We start from the raw sequence: 17,985 nt of genomic DNA, 5'->3' as shown, positions 1-17,985 counted from the left end.
AGTCACCTGACAGCACAGGCAACATATCGTGACATCATTCCTCTAGGTCAAGAAAAGTGGGTGGAAACAGGCTGAACTAGATGGACATAGTACTCTTTCAGCCCCAAAATACTATGTTACTATGTATGAATTATGAGCTCAGCTCTGCTACATCTCCAGATACATGAGGTCTATAGAAGTTCAAGCTCATTCTCGGGAAGTGTCCATGCACCTGATGGGGAGGGGAAGCAGATAATGGAACTACTAGCTGTTGGGTGACCCTCTTATCTCTCCCTGTGATAGGAACCTTTATAAGGAGAAGTCTTCCTTTCCAGCCACTTTCTCCTTTCATCTATTCCCAATGACATCATGGCATCTCCGGGAATGGGCGCAGAAACGCCTAAGACTCAGAAGCACCGTCCTCCGGGAATGTCTGGCCGAATTTCTGGGGGTCTTTGTGCTGCTTGTAAGTTACTAAAATGACAATATGGAGCAGAGCTGTGTGTGTGGGGTCAGGACAGGAATAGCAGAGAGATATGTAGTGCTAGATATGTGCAGGAATAGTAGAGATACCGGAGCGGTTTGGAGTGATATATATGGAGTAGCTGTAATAACGGATGGAACTCATGCTGCTGGTGAAGGTGTCGTTATAATCACATCATTCTTATCACTTTATAACCACTGAGTCTAGTAAAGGCCTGATAACTCACACAGCAGATACTAAGGCCACCGCGGCATTTTGAACGCTATGGTAATCGTGGTGTAATGCTCTCATTGATTTTAATGGGGGGCCTCGTAGACATGGGCTTGAACGCAGCACCTTCTAGCGCTGTCTACACTATTTTGTTACATTTAGCACACCTCATCACCCAGCACAATGACGGGCTGCGCGAAAACCTGCTGTCACCCGCTGGCATCCGAAAGCTGTGGTAAAATCGCAGCGTTTTGCCGACGCCATGTGTGAGGGTGGCCTTGAGTCCAGCCCACACGTCATCTTCTCAGCAGACTGTTATATTCTTATAGAGGATGAATTACCCACAATACCAAATATGAATATATATTTATCTGCGGCACTCTGCCATTACTTTCTATGGGTTATGTCCTCTTGATGACTGGCTTTAGGTATGGGTCCCATGCGCTTCCAGGTCTCCCAGTGGTGTAATCTCTGTGCTCTTCCCTGATGTCCCAGTAGTGTAATCTCCCAGTTTTTTCCCTAATGTCCTAGCGGTGTAATCTCCCTGCTGTTCCCTGATGTCCCAGCGGTATAATCTCCCAGTTTTTCCCTGATGTCCCAGTGGTGGTGTACTCTTCCCTCATGTCCCAGTGGTGTAATCTCCCAGTTTTTTACCTCATGTCCTAGCAGTGTAATCTCCCAGTTTTTTTCCCTGGTGTTCCAGTGGTGTAATCTCCCTACTCTTCCCTAATGTCCCAGCGGTGTAATCTCCCAGTTTTTCCCTGGTGTCCCAGTGGTGTAATTTCCCTACTCTTCCCTCATGTCCCAGTGGTGTAATTTCCCAGTTTTTCCCTGATGTCTCAGTGGTGTAATCTCCCTGCTTTTTCCTGATGATCCAGCAGTGTAATCTCCCATCTTTTCCCCTGGTGTCCCAGTGGTGTAATCTCTCTACTTTTCCCTGATGACTGAGCGGTGTAATCTCCCAGCTTTTTTACTGGTGTCCCAGTGGTGTAATCTCCCTGCTTTTCCCTTATGTCCCAGTGGTGTAATGTCCCTGCTTTTCCCTGATGTCCCAGTGGTATAATCTCCCTGCTCTTCCCTGATGTCCCAGTGGTGTAATCTCCTAACTTTTTTACCTGATGTCCCAGTGGTGTAATCTCCCAGTTTTTCCCTGGTATCCCAGTGGTGTAATCTCCCTGCTCTTCCCTGATGTCCCAGCAGTATAATCTCCCATCTTTTTCCCTGGTGTCCCAGTGGGGTTGTAGTACAGTGTCTTTGCCTAATGCTTTTTCCTGATGTCCTAGCGGTGTAATCTCCCAGTTTTTTTCCCTGGTGTCCCAGTGGTGTAATCTCCCTACTCTTCCCTAATGTCTCAGCGGTGTAATCTCCCTGCTTTTCCCTGATGTCCCAGTGGTGTAATCCCCCTGCTCTTCCCTGATGTCCCAGTGGTGTAATCTCCTAACTTTTTTACCTGATGTCCTAGTGGTGTAATCTCCCAGTTTTTCCCTGGTATCCCAGTGGTGTAATCTCCCTGATCTTCCCTGATGTCCCAGCAGTATAATCTCCCATATTTTTCCCTGGTGTCCCAGTGGTGTAATCTCCCTGCTTTTTCCTGATGACTGAGCGGTGTAATCTCCCAGCTTTTTACCTGGTGTCCCAGTGGTGCAATCTCCCTGTTATTCCCTGATGACCGAGCAGTGTAATCTCCCTGCTTTTCCATGGTGTCGCAGTGGTAATCTTTCTGCTGTTCCTTGGTGTACACTTTAGGTGTCTTCCCTGGTAGTCTCATCTCCTTTATCTCCTTTTTCCTGGTGATCCAGTAGTGCTGTCTCATCTGCTTGGTGATCTAGCAGTCTTTTTGTTACCCCCTGGTGACCAATTAATGTACTTTATTTTTCGTGGTGCTCCTGTGTTGCAGTCCTCTTTTCCTTGTGGGGTTGTAGTACAGTGTCTTTTGCCTAATGCTTTTTCCTGATGTCCTAGCGGTGTAATCTCCCAGTTTTTTCCCTGGTGTCCCAGTGGTGTAATCTCCCTACTCTTCCCTAATGTCTCAGTGGTGTAATCTCCCAGTTTTTCCCTGGTGTCCCAGTGGTGTAATCTCCCTGCTCTTCCTTGATGTCCCAGTGGTGTAATTTCCCAGTTTTTCCCTAATGTCCCAGTGGTGTAATTATTCCTGCTTTTCCCTAATGTCCCAGTGGTGTAATCTCCCTGCTTTTCCCTGATGTCCCAGTGGTGTAATCTCCCTGCTCTTCCCTGATGTCCCAGTGGTGTAATCTCCTAACTTTTTTACCTGATGTCCCAGTGGTGTAATCTCCCAGTTTTTCCCTGGTATCCCAGTGGTGTAATCTCTCTGCTCTTCCCTGATGTCCCCGCAGTATAATCTCCCATCTTTTTCCCTGGTGCCCCAGTGGTGTAATCTCCCTGCCTTTTCCTGATGTCCCAGCAGTATAATCTCCCATCTTTTTCCCTGGTGTCCCAGTGGTGCAATCTCCCTGTTATTCCCTGATGACCGAGCGGTGTAATCTCCCTGCTTTTCCATGGTGTCCCAGTGGTAATCTTTCTGCTGTTCCTTGGTGTACACTTTAGGTGTCTTCCCTGATAGTCTCATATCCTTTATCTCATTTTCCCTGGTGATCCAGTAGTGCTATCTCATCTGCTTGGTGATCTAGTAGTCTTTTTGTTACCCCCTGGTGACCAATTAATGTACTTTATTTTTGGTCCTGTGTTGCAGTCCTCTTTTCCTTGTGGGGTTGTAGTACAGTGTCGTTGCCTAATGCTTAGTGATCTAGTGGTCTTGTGTCCTTCCCTGGTTATCCAGTGGTGCTGTCTTCTATTTCAGGGGATTCAGTATTACTGCCGACTAGCCCTGGGGATTTAATTAATTAGTATATAGAGACTATCATTTGGTGGTGCAGTCTCATGTCTTGTGGTCTGTGGCATATTCCTGGTGGTCCAGTGGGCTGGGTCATACCCTAGTCTGTGCCCTTCCTTTGGTGATCCACTAGTTTAGTGTCTAGCAGTGCAATATCTATTGGAGATTTACATGCAGTCACGCTCCTCCTATGTTACAGGTGAGATGGGGGTAGTTGATTGAGGGGAGTGGGGAGCATTTTTCGGGCCCATGAGAGAAGAGGCTGCTCCTACCTGGAGTATAATATTACTACAGTCCTCTAGCTGCAGATTCTCCTCTGTTGTGTGTTGATTGCACAACCCCTCCTGCCCACAGGTTCTGTTCTTGAGGTCCCGGCTGATGGCTTTCAGATCCTCTTTTTTCAACACTTTTGCAATTTTCAATTCCTAAAAAAAGTCCCAGATAGCATAACACCAAGCGATCTGTCGAAAGATTGCCCAATGCCTTGACCGCATGCCAAGCCGGCATTCTTAAAGCAGCGCACTCAGCAGAAATTGGGTATGCTACCTTAAGAACACAGAAAGTGTAAACATTCCCACGGCATGCTAAACATAAGGTTCTGGGGTTGTAGTGCGACTATTGACCAAGGAATTGACGTCTCCACAATTTTTGGCCTTGTCCATCTTTTCCTGGACTGCTTCATGATTATGGTCCTGTTGTCTCATCTCCTAGTTCATCACCACCGCCGCTGTGGCTCAAGGTGTCACCAGTTCCGAAACCAAAGGAAACTTCTTCTGCATGTACTTGGCTGGGGCCATCGCTGTCGTCATTGCCATATATGTATCCGGAGGAGTGTCAGGTGAGTGACCGTGCGGTATATATACAGCGAGGCCATCACTCTAAACCTTCAGGCTTATGTGGGGAATATTTTGCCAGTGCACACCTGACTTCCTGTTTAGATTCTACCACGTTTCCCTGAAAATAGTTTCTACCCTGATAATAAGACCTACCCTGGTTTTCAGGGGAGGCTTGAAATATAAGGCCTTCCCCGAAAATAAGACCTAGCTAACCTCCATTAAAAAAAAAAAAAAAAAGTACTCACCTGGTCCACGGTGTCCCGATGGTCTCCGGCAGCACTGATATCACTGAATGGCTGTGATTGGCTCATCGAGTCCAGGGTGTAATTGGCTGCTGGCGCTCGATTAGCCAATCACAGCGCTCGCTTTGCTGGAGGCGGGGTATTCGAAGTTCCGTCACCAGAAGAAGCTGAGATGGCAGACGGGGAGGACACTGCAGTTTGCGGTAGCGCTGCTGGAGACCATCGTGAGGTATCAGGACGCCACGGACCAGCCGAGTATAAGCCCCCCCGTGCTGAAAATAAGACACTGTGCCTCTTTTGAGACAAAAATTAATAAAAGACAGTGTCTTATTTACGGGGGAACACAGTATTATAAAATATCACATATCCTACTTCCTGTGATGCGACTGTCTCGTTTATTTGTATGGTATGTTGGGTATTGTCAGGTTTCATCGACCACTGGATGGCCCATTACCGCCATCTAGGAGCTTCTTACAACCTCACCGTTCATCTAACCATAATTTTGCATATTGTAGGTGGGCATCTGAACCCGGCGTATTCACTCAGCATGTGCGTACTGGGCCGCTTCCCCTGGTGGAAATTACCCCTTTATATTCTAATTCAGATGCTGGCGTCATTCATTGGAGCAGCCGCGACCTATGCTCTATATTATGGTAAGAAGTACTTCTTCCCCTCTCTGTTCTAAAGTCTCAATTTTTTATTATATTCTTGTACATAGGGGACAGTATTATAGTAGTTATATTCTTGTACATAGGGGGCAGTATTATAGTAGTTATATTCTTGTACATAGGGGACAGTATTATAGTAGTTATATTCTTGTACATAGGAGCAGTATTATAGTAGTTGTATTCTTGTACATAGGGGGCAGTATTATAGTAGTTATATTCTTGTACATAGGGGGCAGTATTATAGTAGTTATATTCTTGTACATAGGGGGCAGTATTATAGTAGTTATATTCTTGTACATAGGGAGGCAGTATTATAGTAGTTATATTCTTGTACATAGGGGGCAGTATTATAGTGATTATATTCCTGTACATAGGGGGCACTATTATAGTAGTTATATTCTTGTACATGGGGGGCAGTATTATAGTAGTTATATTCTTGTACATAGGGGGCAGTATTATAGTAGTTATATTCTTGTACATAGGAGCAGTATTATAGTAGTTATATTCTTGTACATAGGGGGCAGTATTATAGTAGTTATATTCTTGTACATAGGAGCAGTATTATAGTAGTTATATTCTTGTACATAGGGGGCAGTATCATAGTAGTTACATTCTTGTACATAGGGGGCAGTATTATAGTAGTTATATTCTTGTATATAAGAGCAGTATTATAGTAGTTATATTCTTTTACATAGGGGCAGTATTATAGTAGTTATATTCTTGTACATAGGAGCAGTATTATAGTAGTTATATTCTTGTACATAGGGGGCAGTATTATAGTAGTTATATTCTTGTACATAGGAGCAGTATTATAGTAGTTATATTCTTGTACATAGGGGGCAGTATCATAGTAGTTACATTCTTGTACATAGGGGGCAGTATTATAGTAGTTATATTCTTGTATATAAGAGCAGTATTATAGTAGTTATATTCTTTTACATAGGGGCAGTATTATAGTAGTTATATTCTTGTACATAGGAGGCAGTATTATAGTAGTTATATTCTTGTACATAGGGGGCAGTATTATAGTAATTATATTTTTGTACATAGGAAGCAGTATTATAGTAGTTATATTCTTGTACATACGGGGCAGTATTATAGTGTTATAGTAGTTATATTCTTGTACATAGGAAGCAGTATTATAGTAGTTATATTCTTGTACATAGGAGGCAGTATTATAGTAGTTATATTCTTGTACATAGGAAGCAGTATTATAGTAGTTATATTCTTGTACATAGGAGGCAGTATTATAGTAGTTATATTCTTGTACATAGGGGAGCAGTATTATAGTAGTTATATTCTTGTACATAGGAGGCAGTATTATAGTAATTATATTCTTGTACATAGGGGCAGTATTATATTAGTTATATTCTTGTACATAGCAGGCAGTATTATAGTAGTTATAGTCTTGTATATAGGAGCAGTATTATAGTAGTTATATTCTTGTACATAGGGCAGTATTATAATAGTTATATTCTTGTACATAGGAGGCAGTATTATAGTAGTTATATTCTTGAACATAGGTAGAAGTATTATAGTAGTTATAGTCTTGTATATAGGAAGCAGTATTATAGTAGTTATATTCTTGTACTTATGGGGCAGTATTATAGTAGTTATGTTCTTGTACATAGGGAGCAGTATTTTAGTAGTTATATTCTTTTACATAGGGGCAGTAGTATAGTAGTTATATTCTTGTACATAAGAGGCAGTATAGTAGTTATATTCTTGTACATAGGGACAGTATTATAGTAGTTATATTCTTGAACATAGGAGGCAGTATTATAGTAGTTATATTCTTGTACATAGGAGGCAGTATTATAGTAGTTATATTCTTGTACATATAAGGCAGTATTATAGTAGTTATATTCTCGTACATGAAGCAGTATTATAGTAGTTATATTCTTGTACATATGAGCAGTATTATAGTAGTTATATTCTTGTACATGGGAGGCAGTATTATAGTAGATATAAACTTGAACATATGGGGCAGAATTATAGTAGCTATATTCTTGTACATAGGAGGCAGTATTATAATAGGTATATTCTTGTACATAGGAGCAGTATTAAAGTAGTTTTATTCTTGTACATAGCAGACAGTATTATAGTACTTATATTCTTCTACATATGAGCAGTATTATAGTAGCTATATTCTTGTACATAGGGGGCAGTATTATGGTAGTTATATTCTTATACATAGGAGGCAGTATTATAGTAGGTATACTTTTGTACAGAGGAGCAGTATTATAGTAGGTATACTTTTGTACAGAGGAGCAGTATTATAGTAGTTATATTCTTGTACATAGGAGCAGTATTATAGTAGTTATATTCTTGTACATAGTAGCAGTATTATAGTAGTTATATTCTTGTACATAGGGGGCAGTATTATAGTAGTTATATTCTTGTACATAGGAACAGTATTATAGTACTTATATTCTTGTACAGCGGAGCAGTATTATTGTAGTTATATTCTTGTACATAGAAAGCAGTATTATAGTAGTTATATTCTTGTACATAGAGGGCAGTATTATAGTAGTTATATTCTTGTACATAGGAAGCAGTATTATAGTAGTTATATTCTTATACATAACAGGCTGTATTATAGTAGTTATACTTTTGTACAGAGGAGCAGTATTATAGTAGTTATATTCTTGTACATATAGGGCAGTATTATAGTGGTTATATTTTACATAGGAGCAGTATTATAGTAGTTATATTCTTGTACATAGGGGGCAATATTATAGTAGTTATAGTCTTGTATATAGGAAGCAGTATTATATTAGTTAAATTCTTGTACTTATGGGACAGTATTATAGTAGTTATATTCTTGTACATAGGGAGCAGTATTATAGTAATTATATTCTTTTACATAGGGGCAGTATTATAGTAGTTATATTCTTGTATATAGGAGCAGTATTATAGTGGTTATATTCTTGTACATAGGAACAGTATTATAGTACTTATATTCTTGTACAGCGGAGCAGTATTATTGTAGTTATATTCTTGTACATAGAGGGCAGTATTATAGTAGTTATATTCTTGTACATAGGAAGCAGTATTATAGTAGTTATATTCTTGTACATATGGGGCAGTTTTATAGTGTTATAGTAGTTATATTCTTGTACATAGGAAGCAGTATTATAGTAGTTATATTCTTGTACATAGGAGGCAGTATTATAGTAGTTATATTCTTGTACATAGGAGGCAGTATTATAGTAGTTATATTCTTGTACATAGTAGGCAGTATTATAGTAGTTATATTCTTGTACATAGCGGCAGTAATATAATAGTTATTCTCTTGTGCATAGGAGCAGTATTGTAGTAGTTATATTCTTCTACATAAAAGGCAGTATTATAGTAGTTATATTCTTCTACATTGGAGGCACTATTATAGTAGTTATATTCTTGTACATATAGGGCAGTATTATAGTGGTTATATTCTTTTACATAGGAGCAGTATTATAGTAGTTATATTCTTCTACATTGGAGGCAGTATTATAGTAGTTATATTCTTGTACATATAGGGCAGTATTATAGTGGTTATATTCTTTTACATAGGAGCAGTATTATAGTAGTTATATTCTTGTACATAGGGGGCAATATTATAGTAGTTATAGTCTTGTATATAGGAAGCAGTATTATATTAGTTATATTCTTGTACTTATGGGGCAGTATTATATTAGTTATGTTCTTGTGCATAGGGACAGTATTATAGTAGCTATATTTGTGTATATTAGGAGCATTATTATAGCAGTTATATTCTTGTACATAGGGGCAGTATTATAGTAGTTAAATTCTTGTATATAGGAGCAGTATTATAGTGGTTATATTCTTGTACATAGGGACAGTATTATAGTAGTTATATTCTTGTACATAGGGAGCAGTATTATAGTAGTTATATTCTTGTACATAGGAGCAGTATTATAGTAGTTATATTCTTGTACACAGAAGCAGTATTATAGTAGAAGTAACCTTGAACATAGAGGACAGTATTATAGTAGGTATATTCTTGTACATAGGAGCAGTATTATAGTGGTTGTATTCTTTTATGCAGGTGGCAATATTATAGTAGTTATATTCTTGTACATAGGTGGAAGTATTAGCGTAGTTATATTATTGTACATAGGAAGCAGTATAGAAGCTATATTCTTGTACATTGGGAGCAGTATTATAGTAATTATATTCTTGTACAGAGAAGCAGTATTATAGTAGCTACATTTTTGTACATAGGGGGCAGTATTATGGTAGTTATATTCTTATACATAACAGGCTGTATTATAGTAGTTATACTTTTGTACAGAGGAGCAGTATTATAGTAGTTATATTCTTGTACAGAGGAGCAGTATTATTGTAGTTATTTTCTTGTACATAGAGGGCAGTATTATAGTAGTTATATTCTTGTACATAGAGGGCAGTATTATAGTAGTTATATTTTTGTACATGTTGTTATTTATTCGTTCAGTCGTTTTCGACTCCTCGTGAGCTCGTGGACCGGCCCACGCCGGAGTTTCCTGTCGGCTGTCGACACCCCTATCTTCACCAAGGTCCAGTCCGTCACCTGAAGGATATCTTCCATCTTGCCCTTGGCCGGCCCCTTTTCTTTTTTTCTTCCACTTTCCCCAACATCAGCATCTTCTCTACGTTCTCCTGTCTTCTCATTATGTGGCCAAAGTACTCTAGTTTTGCCTTAAATATATCTCTCCCTCCAGTGAGCCATCTGGCTTTATTTCCTAGAGTATGGACTGGTTTGATCTTCATGCGGTCCAAGGCACTCTCAGAATTGTTGTACATAGGAGGCAGTATTGTAGTACTTATATTCTTGTACCTAGGGGGCAGTATTTTAGCAGTTATATTCTTGTACATATGGAGGGAGTATTATAGTAGGTATATTCTTGTACATAGGGGGCAGTATTATAGTAGGTATATTCTTGTATATAGGAGCAGTATTATAGTGGTTACATTCTTGTACATAGGAGCAGTATTATAGTAGTTACACTACCGTTCAAAAGCTTGGGGTCACATTAAAAATGTCCTTATTTTTGAAGGAAAAGCACTGTACTTTTCAATGAAGATAACTTTAAACTAGTCCTAACTTTAAACAAATGCACTCTATACATTGCTAATGTGGTAAATGACTATTCTAGCTGCAAATGCCTGTTTTTTTGTGCAATATCTACAAAGGTGAATAGAGGCCCATTTCCAGCAACTATCACTCCAGTGTTCTAATGGTACAATGTGTTTGCTCATTGGCTCAGAAGGCTAATTGATGATTAGAAAACCCTTGTGCAATCATGTTCACACATCTGAAAACAGTCTAGCTCGTTACAGAAGCTACAAAACTGACCTTCCTGTGAGCAGATTGAGTTTCTGGAGCATCACATTTGTGGGGTCAATTAAACGCTCAAAATGGCCAGAAAAAGAGAACTTTCATCTGAAACTCGACAGTCTATTCTTGTTCTTAGAAATGAAGGCTATTCCATGCGAGAAATTGCTAAGAAATTGAAGATTTCCTACAACGGTGTGTACTACTCCCTTCAGAGGACAGCACAAACAGGCTCTAACCAGAGTAGAAAAAGAAGTGGGAGGCCGCGTTGCACAACTAAGCAAGAAGATAAGCACATTAGAGTCTCTAGTTTGAGAAACAGACGCCTCACAGGTACCCAACTGGCATCTTCATTAAATAGTACCCGCAAAACACCAGTGTCAACATCTACAGTGAAGAGGCGGCTGCGGGATTTTGGGCTTCAGGGCAGAGTGGCAAAGAAAAAGCCATATCTGAGACTGGCCAATAAAAGAAAAAGATTAAGATGGGCAAAAGAACACAGACATTGGACAGAGGAAGACTGGAAAAAAGTGTTGTGGACGGATGAATCCACGTTTGAGGTGTTTGGATCACAAAGAAGAACGTTTGTGAGACGCAGAACAAATGAAAAGATGCTGGAAGAATGCCTGACGCCATCTGTTAAGCATGGTGGAGGTAATGTGATGGTCTGGGGTTGCTTTGGTGCTGGTAAGGTGGGAGATTTGTACAGGGTAAAAGGGATTCTGAATAAGGAAGGCTATCACTCCATTTTGCAACGCCATGCCATACCCAGTGGACAGCGCTTGATTGGAACCAATTTCATCCTACAACAGGACAATGACCCTAAACACACCTCCAAATTGTGCAAGAACTATTTACAGCAGAAGCAGGCAGCTGGTATTCTATCGGTAATGGAGTGGCCAGCGCAGTCACCAGATCTGACCCCATTGAGCTGTTGTGGGAGCAGCTTGACCGTATGGTACGCCAGAAGTGCCCATCCAACCAATCCAACTTGTGGGAGATGCTTCTAGAAGCGTGGGGTGCAATTTCACAAGCTTACCTCAACAAATTAACAGCTAGAATGTCAAAGGTGTGCAATGCTGTAATTTCTGCAAAAGGAGGATTCTTTGACAAAAGCAAAGTTTGATGTAAAACAATGTTATTTCAAATACAAATCATTATTTCTAACCTTGTCAATGTCTTGGCTCTATTTTCTATTCATTTCACAACGCATGGTGGTGAATAAGTGTGACTTTTCATGGAAAACACAAAATTGTTTGGGTGACCCCAAACTTTTGAACGGTAGTGTATATTCTTGTACATAGGGGACAATATTATAGTAGTTATATTCTTGTACATAGGGGGCAGTATTATAGTAGTTATATTCTTGTACATAGGAGGCAGTATTATAGTAGTTATATTCTTGTCCATAGGAGGCAGTATTATAGTAGTTATATTCTTGTACATAGGGGACAATATTATAGTAGTTATATTCGTGTCCATAGGAGGCAGTATTATAGTAGTTATATTCTTGTACATAGGGGGCAGTATTATAGTAGTTATATTCTTGTACATAGGGGACAATATTATAGTAGTTATATTCTTGTACATAGGGGACAATATTATAGTAGTTATATTCTTGTACATAGGGGGCATTATTATAGTAGGTATATTCTTGTATATAGGAGCAGTATTATAGTGCTTATATTCTTGTACATAGGAGCAGTATTATAGTAGTTATATTCTTGTACATAGGGGACAATATTATAGTAGTTATATTCTTGTACATAGGGGTAGTATTATAGTAATTATATTCTTGTACTTCGGGGGCAGTATTATAGTAGTTATATTCTTGTACACAGAGGCAGTATTATAGTAGTTATATTTTTGTACATAGGGAGCAGTATTATAGTAGTTATATTTTTGTACATAGGGAGCAGTATTATACTAGTTATATTCTTGTGCATAGGAGGCAGTATTATAGTCTTGTACATAGGTAGCAGTATTATAGTAGTTATATTTTTCTACATAGGGGGCAGTATTATAGTAGTTATATTATTGTACATAGGAACAGTATTATAGTAGTTATATTCTTGTACATAGGAACAGTATTATAGTAGTTATATTCTTGTACATAGGAACAGTATTATAGTAGTTATATTCTTGTACATTGGGGCAGTATTATTGTAGTTATATTCTTGTACACAGGGGGCAGTATTATACTAGTTATATTCTTGTACATAGGAGCAGTGTTATAGTAGTTATATTCTTGTACATAGGAACAGTATTATAGTAGTTATATTCTTGCACATGGGGGCAGTATTATAGTAGTTATATTCTTGTACACAGGGGGCAGTATTATACTAGTTATATTCTTGTACATAGGAGCAGTGTTATAGTAGTTATATTCTTGTACATAGGGGGCAGTATTTTTGCAGTTATATTTTTGTGCATAGAGGGCAGTATTACAGTATTTTTTATAATTCCTGCACAATTATTTTGGTTGAGGGACCATCTGTGTATTATATAAATTGGTTGTCCTGTCCAGTTTCTTTTGATGTCTGTACCGTTATGAATTAAGATGATTTTGAAGAAGTGATGTAAAAACAGGAAGTGGTTTTGCTGTTCAGTGGTATCTAAAACTTCTCCATTCACTGGATTTCTTCCTCTTTAGATTCCTCTGACTTTATGCCTTAGATGAGACTTGATTTATGTCACATAGCTTTTTCGGATTCCTCAAATCCATTGATCCAGTGCATTTTTACTTCTGATAATAAGGGAGATGGTATAGTACTTCCACAGTGCAAGCAATTGGAAGGCAGCATTTCTCCAAGCCAATGTTCGACTCTTTATACAAGCCTTGTAACAATGACTGGGAATTAAAAGCAAAGCCAGACTCCTGCTGCATACTGATGAGGGGCAAATACCCTGAAACAGCTGTCTGTGCATGAAGTCTGGCCTTGCTAGTGAGAGGCCTGGGACGAACCATCTCCCTTATTTGCATGTTACCCAGAGGAGCATAAATGGCCTTATGAGTCTCCTTACTCAACGTCTAAGTGCTCTCTCTAAGGAGAAAAGATAGCGTTTCTGTCCCCCATCCCGCGCCTCTCACTAGCATGGCCAGACTTCTGCTGTATACTGATGAGAGGCAAATACCCCGAAACAGCTGTCTGTGCATGGAGTCTGGCTTTGCTTTTAATTCCCAGTCATTATCACAAGGCCCGTATAAAGAGTCTAACTTTGGCTTGGAGGAATGCTGCCTTCCAATAGGTGGCGCTGTAGAGGTATTATTTGCATCTCCCTTATTTGCATGTTATACACAAGAGCATGAATGGCCTTTTGAGTCTCCTCACTCACTGTCTAGGTGCTCTCCCTGAGGAGAAAAGAAAGAGTTTCTGGCCCCCTCTACTTCTGATAAGCAACACTCCCCCCCCCCACACTATTGAGCCCATGATATCTACTACACTTTCCATTTCCGTTTCTTTCATGTAGACGCCATTCAGCATTACACGAACGGTAACCTCACTGTGTATGGACCCCGAGAGACGGCTTCTATATTTTCTACTTACCCGGCGCCATACCTAAGCATACGGAACGGCTTTTTGGATCAGGTATTGCTCAACTATGGTATACTTTGTGGGATCTGACCATCTTGTGTCAATCCCTTGCACACAATGGCTTTTTGACCACTGATACTACACATGATCTTTGCCGCCCTCCACTTGATCTCTGTGTTCCCCACTTTGACTTTCGTTTATCTCTAGGAAAGTGAACATTGCCTTCTTTACAGGTGATGGGGACGGCGATGTTAATGATCGGGATCCTGGCCATCTGTGACTCTAAAAACAAACCTGTCCCTAAAGGACTAGAACCAATTGCCGTTGGCATGTTGGTGTTTTCCATTGGTCTGTCAATGGGTGCTAACTGCGGATACCCGATCAACCCAAGCCGAGACCTGGGGCCACGGATCTTCACTTATGTGGCTGGATGGGGGGCGGATGTATTCAGGTGAGTTACTGATGGATGTTCTGGTGTAGTATATGTTCAAGTCCTGGAGAACATGATGATTGTCACCTCCATCTCTCACCGGTTCAGAATTTTGTCATTCAGAGCAGTAATCGGGTCATGTCTCTGCTTTCCTTTAGAGCTGGTAACAACTGGTGGTGGGTCCCTGTGGTGGCGCCATGTGTTGGGGCAGTTCTTGGATCTCTAATCTACCAGGCTTTAGTAGAGCTCCATCATCCCATGGAAGATATCAAGAGCGAGGAGGTTGTGAAGAACGTCCCACCAGAAAAGTGGAAAGAAATTCCAATTTTCACCATCAATATGGACAGTTCCCTGTCACACCGCTTATAAATCAGTGGTGGTCTAGGACAATCAAAGAGTTCATTGTAAATTCTATGTTGGTCTGGGAGCAGTCAGAGGGATCATTGTAAATTATCGGGGGACCTGGGGGCAGTCAAAGGACTCACAGTAAATTCCCTAGTGGTCTGGCAGTAGTGAAAAGAAGCATTGTAAATTCCCTAGTGGTCTAGGAATAGGGATAGGATTCATTGTAAATTCCTTGGTGTGGGGGTAGTGTAAGGGATCATTTTAAATTCCCTGGGAGCCTGGGGCAGTCAAAGAATTGGAAAGTTGTAAATTTCCTGGTAGTCTGGGAGTAGTGAAAGGGAGCAATGTAAATTTCCTGTGGTCTGGGGGTAGTGAAAGGATTCATTGTAAATTCCCTGGTTGTCTAGGGGTAGTTAAAGGGAGCATTGTAAATGTCCTGGTGGTCTGGATAGTGAAAGGGAGCAGTGCAAATTCCTTATGGTCTGGGAGTAGTGAAAAAATTTATTGTAAATTCCCTGGTGATCTGGGGGTATTGAAAGACAGCATTGTAAATCTCCTGGTGGTCTTGATAGTGAAAGGGAGCAGTACAAATTCCTTATGGTCTGGGAGTAGTGAAAGAATTTATTGTAAATTCCCTGCTGATCTTGGGGTATTGAAAGTGATCATTGTAAATTCCCTTGGGGTCTGTGGGCAGTCAAAGAACTCACAGTAAATTCCATGGTGGTCTAGGGATAGTGAAAGAAAGCTTTGTAAATCTCCTGGTGCTCTGTGTAGTGAAAGATAACAGTTCAAATTCCTTATGGTCTGAGAGTAGTGAAAGAATTAATTGTAAATTCCCTGGTGTTCTTGGGGTATTGAAAGGGAGCATTGTAAATTCCCTGGTGGTCTGGGATAGTGAACAGGTCAGTGGTGAATTTATGTTGCTCCACGGTGTCTTATATAGTGGGGATGAGTGCCCTGTGAAAGTGCCCAGTCAGCCACCCCTAACATCACTCCTGTGATAAGGCTACTTAGGGTGCGTTTACACGGAATGACTACCATTCACCTGAGCAAATGATGTTACAATTTGCTTGTTCGTTTCTGGCAGTCAGAGACAAATGTAAATCATTAATGTACATATTTAAATTTTTACAGCATCGTTCAGTTGTCTGCACCGACGAATGAGAACGACTGAGCAATTAGCGAAAGAGCCGAGAATAATTTTCATGCTTGCATGAAATGAATGATAGGTGAATGAATATCATTCATCGTTGGCTGCGTTTGCACTGAACAGTTATCGTTCACTTCTGCTTGTTTAAACACCTTTTTATCGATAATGGTTCTGTGTAAAAGGGTCGTTACTGCAGGATTGATGGTGAAGATCACACTGAGGACTTCACAGGGGATATCTGTGCGGGTTTTGGGGCCTCATGTTACATAGGAATGCCTAAAATTGTAATCCATGATGGCAGGGTTCACATACGTTCAAGGTAGTGAATGACATGGGAGTGTGGCTGCATGACTACACAGCGCTTTTATCATACAGCTTAGACTACATGTGGTTTTACTATGAGCCATACGTTTGTATAGGAGACGTCTCGCAGTGAATCCACCAGCTTTTTGCTGTTCTCAACTATTCGGTAAAAAACACGGCAGAGCTGCGCCGTATGAGCACAACCCAACGCTGCGCAGCGAGACAACAGGTGACTTGTTTCACTGCTTGTGCCATTAATTTGTGATTTTTATCACATTTTGCTCCTTTAGTTGATAATGACTGGCAGCCGGACACGTGTGGCGGCACCTACCATTATTCTTGCCTACCAGCTTGCCGGAGGATGAGTCTGGCATCAGCGAGTTCCCAGGTAGGGCTTGATGCCAACGTCGGGGCGGTTTGATGGCACAGAATGTGGCATTGCTCTGTACAAAGGGACCAGTTGGAGGAAGGGAGTCAATTAGTGGGAGTAGCCCCTTGGAGTGCCAGTTGCCATTATCCTGCAGCTATCCAGTATCCCATGCTGCCAGTTTTCGTCATCCTGCAGATACCAGGGTTACCACATTTCCAGTTACCGTTACCCTGCAGATATCCAGGATGCCACACTGCCAGTTGCCGTCATCTTGCAGATATCACGGATGCCTCGTTGCCAGTTAGCATTATTTTGCAGATATCCGGGATATCACGCTGCCAGTTACTGTTACCCTGCGGATATCTGGTATCACGCTGCCAGTTACTGTTACCCTGCGGATATCTGGTATCCCATGCTGCCGGTTAACGCCATTCTGCAGATACCAGGGATGCCACGTTGCCAGTTACCATCATCTTGCAGATACCAGGGATGCCACGTTGCCAGTTACCATCATCTTGCAGATACCAGGGATGCCACGTTGCCAGTTACCATCATCTTGCAGATATCAGGGATTCCTCGTTGCCAGTTAGCGTTACCCTGCAGATATCCAGGATGCCACACTGTCAGTTACTGTTACCCTGCGGATACCCGGTATCTCATGCTGCCAGTTACCGTCATCCTGCAGATACCAGGGATGCCTCATTGCCAGTTACCGTCACCCTGCAGATACCAGGGATGCCACATTGCCAGTTACTGTTACCTTGCAGATATCCGGTATTCCACGTTGCCAGTTACTGTTACCCTACGGATATCTGGTATCCTATGCTGCCAGTTACCGTCATCCTGCTGATACCAGGGATGCCACATTGCCAAGTACTGTTACCCTGCAGATATCCGGTATCCCATGTTGCTAGTTACTGTTATTCTGCAGATATCCGGGATGCCACACTGTCAGTTACTCTTACCCTGCAGATATCCGGTATCCCATGCTGCCAGTTACCCTCTTCCTGTAGGTATCAGGGATGTCATGCTGCCAATTACCATTACCCTGCAGATATCAGGTATCCTATGCTGCCAGTTACCGTGCAGATATCCAGGATCCCATACTTCCAGTAACTGTTATTCTGCAGATCTCCTAGATGCCACACTGCCAGTTGCCAAGAACATGTAGAAATCCTGTACCCTTCACTGCCAGATACCATCATCCTGCAGTTTATATTGAGCGCTCCTTTCCTGGACTCGGACAGTATTTGCCACCCTG

At 40.9% G+C, this 17,985-nt stretch overlaps 1 protein-coding gene across 1 annotated transcript; it reads left to right on the top strand.

Annotated features, from left to right (window-relative positions):
• The first annotated feature begins 312 nt into the window (after positions 1-312).
• On the top strand, positions 313-16,578 carry AQP10 (aquaporin 10). Its single transcript, XM_066605891.1, has 6 exons — positions 313-445; positions 4,236-4,362; positions 5,118-5,255; positions 14,062-14,180; positions 14,360-14,577; positions 14,715-16,578. Exons 1-6 carry the CDS (start codon positions 341-343, stop codon positions 14,923-14,925), a joined length of 918 nt encoding a protein of 305 aa, XP_066461988.1. The 5' UTR covers positions 313-340; the 3' UTR covers positions 14,926-16,578.
• The last annotated feature ends 1,407 nt before the right edge of the window (positions 16,579-17,985 follow it).

The sequence above is a fragment of the Eleutherodactylus coqui genome, chromosome 6 (assembly GCF_035609145.1).
Source record: "Eleutherodactylus coqui strain aEleCoq1 chromosome 6, aEleCoq1.hap1, whole genome shotgun sequence".
NCBI lineage: Eukaryota > Metazoa > Chordata > Amphibia > Anura > Eleutherodactylidae > Eleutherodactylus > Eleutherodactylus coqui.
Note: the sequence above shows the minus strand (reverse complement) of the source record. Positions and strands in the feature narration are given on the sequence as shown.